This window comes from Hippocampus comes, unplaced genomic scaffold (assembly GCF_001891065.2).
Source record: "Hippocampus comes isolate QL1 unplaced genomic scaffold, H_comes_QL1_v1.1 scaffold78, whole genome shotgun sequence".
Taxonomy (NCBI): Eukaryota; Metazoa; Chordata; class Actinopteri; order Syngnathiformes; family Syngnathidae; genus Hippocampus; species Hippocampus comes.
In genome coordinates this window covers 2,474,940-2,478,174 of record NW_017805798.1, presented here as the reverse complement: position 1 = coordinate 2,478,174, position 3,235 = coordinate 2,474,940, and the positions used below count along the sequence as shown (strand labels likewise).

The 3,235-nt window shown below is 43.9% G+C and overlaps 1 protein-coding gene across 1 annotated transcript in view; it reads right to left on the bottom strand.

The window, feature by feature from the left end:
• Positions 1-1,412: 1,412 nt before the first annotated feature.
• The window catches only part of stc1 (stanniocalcin 1), a 6,827-nt gene continuing 5,004 nt past the window's right edge, over positions 1,413-3,235 (bottom strand). Inside the window, exon 4 of the mRNA XM_019885428.1 lies at positions 1,413-2,214. Within this exon, the coding sequence (XP_019740987.1) occupies positions 1,890-2,214 (325 nt within the window). The 3' untranslated portion in view covers positions 1,413-1,889. The remainder of the gene's footprint in view (positions 2,215-3,235) is intronic.

Below are 3,235 nucleotides of genomic sequence, written 5' to 3'. Positions count from 1 at the left end.
TGCCTTTGACGCCGGAGAGCTCAACAGTCGTATGCATTGTAATGATATGACGGACAGATTTGGCCTCACGAGCTTCGTGATGATTGCGAACGACACATGCCACGACTAATGGCTACATCTGTCATCAGAAAACAAACACCCTAATAATATGTGCTATATCTGTACACGAGTATTTTGGTATTTCATGAAAAGCATTCAGGGCAGTTTTGAAGTTGGGTCTTTTGTTTTCTTGTTTTTTTTTTTTTGGTCAGTTTGAGGTAACCTCTCAAAGGTTCCGGTGACCCACGCTCTCTTCGTAGAAGGCTAGCTATGGCTGTCTCAGATTACCTATAGGATACAGTACATGTAAGAGTTAGCATCGTTAAAAAATACACGTGAAGGTGATCTTCACATCTCATGCTCACAATTTGACTGGTCTCATCACGAAAATATTGGATACATCTAAAGTAACACAAACCCCCCCTCCCCCATCCTCCCCTTGTGGATGAACCAATAAATCTATCAATGGATGACTTTTACTTGTGCTTGGAGGAGCCAAAAGAGGGAGAAAAGTGATTCGAACAAACGGTCCCCGTGACTGCCTGGGACCGAGAAAATCGCTATTTCAATTTGCAGCATTAAAGTGGCGGAGTCCAAAGTGATATATGCCTGTTTGTGCTCTAGAGCAGTGGTTCTCAAACTGGAGTCTGTGAACTGGAGTTTGGGCTCAGCAAAATAATGAGCAATAAATTACGTTGTCTTATATTTTAAAAAGTGCATACCGATGTGGCGTGTCTGAGAAGTTCCAGGATTGGTGTCACAATCCTCCGTACCCCAAACTATAAATTTTCCATTGAACAAACAGGACAACTTCTGGCTTATTCACCATGACAACACACCTGCTGACAATGCCCTGAGCATGTGACAGTTCCTGGCCAAGAAGAGCATCCTAGTGAGAAGAGCATCCAAGTGCTGGAGCAAACGGGGGTCATCAAGAGGACCCGTTTCAAGATGCGAATGACATCAAGATGGCCTTTCAGGAGTGCATGAAGGTGTGGCAAAGAAGACTGGGGAAAGTACGTTCAACTTCAGGGATATTACTTCCATTGGGGAAAAGTGTATTTGGGATGCCAGTCCTGAAACATTTCTGACACACCACTTCTCTACCTTAGCTCTGAGCCAATTGAAAAATTGTGTGTGTGTGTGTGTGTGTGTGTGTGTGTGTGTGTGTGTGTGTGTGTGTATATATATATATATATATATATATAACTAAGTCACTTTTGTAAAAAGAAAGGCATTGTATCACAAACTCAACAATGCATTTTTGAAATTCACTTGTTAATATAATAATATGACGAATTTGGAAAAATGTGAATTTGTTCTCAGAAGATTACGACTTCTTTCACCGACAAACGAAGTCTTTTTTTTTCTTCAAAAAAAATTCTCCTATTATGACATTTGTTCTCAAAAATAGGCAATTTTTTTACTTTGTATGGCATTTAACACACATGGTCGTTAGTTTTAAATGGCATTGGAATTTTAAGGGGGGGGGGGCTCTTCTCCCTTAGAAGTTTGAGAAACCCCTACTCTAGAGATAGAAACCACAATGGCTGTTTTTTTTTTCTTCTTTTTTTGTACTTGGCATGAAGACCTTTTAAGGATTCATCTCATCTGGAGGAGATGAAGAGTGAACAAGGCTGCGGGAGTGATGGATGGAGGGGGGTGGGTGGAGGGATCTCTCAAGCCTTAAACGTTGGATATACAATATAGCAACAATCGAATCAACTCTCGGGGCGGTCCAGCATTCCCTGGAGGTGCATATTTGTATAACTCCCAGACGAGTGGGGGAATGAATGGGGTCACCCCGAGGGAATAGAGGAGCGATTCGGACTTGGAGTGCAAAGAAGAAGTTAGGAGCTGTCACTGGCTGAGCGCTTTTTGCCAAAATGACCGGCAGGGTCTCTGTTTCGCAGATTAGGCTGGATCTTGTACATAGGGGGTCCCACGGACCAGCGCCAGCTCCCGCGAGCCTCCGCTCCGGTCGGGGTGGCGGCGGCGGCCGCCGCCTCGGCCGTGGACGCGCACGGTTTGTTCTGCAGGAGCTGTATCAGCATGGTCATCTCCGGGCCCATCCGAGACACCATGCTGGCCCTGACGCGCTCCACCGTGTCCTCGTCACAGTCCATCAGGCTCTGCAGCAGCCTCCCGTAGAACCTGAGGCCATAAAAACACGTTCACCGCTCAAGGCCGAGGGGGGGCGCCGGTGTCTCGTCCAAATGTCCGATTCCCCTTTCGTACAACACACCGACAAACGAGACGCGCCGTTGAATTCTATTTGCCTTCTTCCCGGCTGCATTGAGCAGATGGTAACCAAAACATGCAAGTGAATACAACGTGAGCCATCTGTTATGCTACATAAATCCAGGTCAAAGGGGCATCCGGTGTACAACATTTAGATTTGCTGAACCAACAACAGCGCTGTAACGCTACTTTTGCGGTGAGGACTCTCCAAACAAGGGCTCTATCTAGGGCACACATGGCCTATAGGCGTCTAATAAGGAGTAAGGCCAGGAACACGTCTCTAATTGACCACTTTTACTTTCAGTAAGGAGTAAGCTAGAGTTACACGATTTGCAAATTGATAACCCAATTCGTACCTTATTCTCGTCACTGTGCATTACTATTGTGGGAAAGATGAGTTGCTTACGAACAGTTCAGGCTTTAATGACCAATCAACAAAAAAACGACACTCAGTAAGTCAGTAGAGATAAACAAGATGTCACTACACCAAACACACCCTGAAGTCAGAGTGAAACAAAAATCAAATAAACATGCGACATAAATACAACCGCACGGGTAGTAAGTTTGCACACACATTCTAAGACTAAACACAAACAAGTAAACCATAAGTCTACCAATTAACATTATTTCATGTGTAGAAAGGGCTGTTTGTTTGTTTTATCAATGTTGTTGAAGGTACTATTTTTTGTGGGTCCTTTCGTGGGAAAAATCGAGAGTGATAAGTTATGATATTGCAAATGCCGCAGTTAATTAACTCAGGGAGCTAGCACTATTTTTGATATCAGTGGAACTTATCTTCTCCTCAAGTGTACGTCACTGATAAGTAAGTCGCCATTTTGTGTGCGTACAAATTTTAAATTGGCAAACTTAAGTCTGTACAAACATGCTATGTGCTAAGTTAGCATGGATACCGAGTTTGGTGCTACGTTAGCTTAGCGAGTGCAACAATTTATGT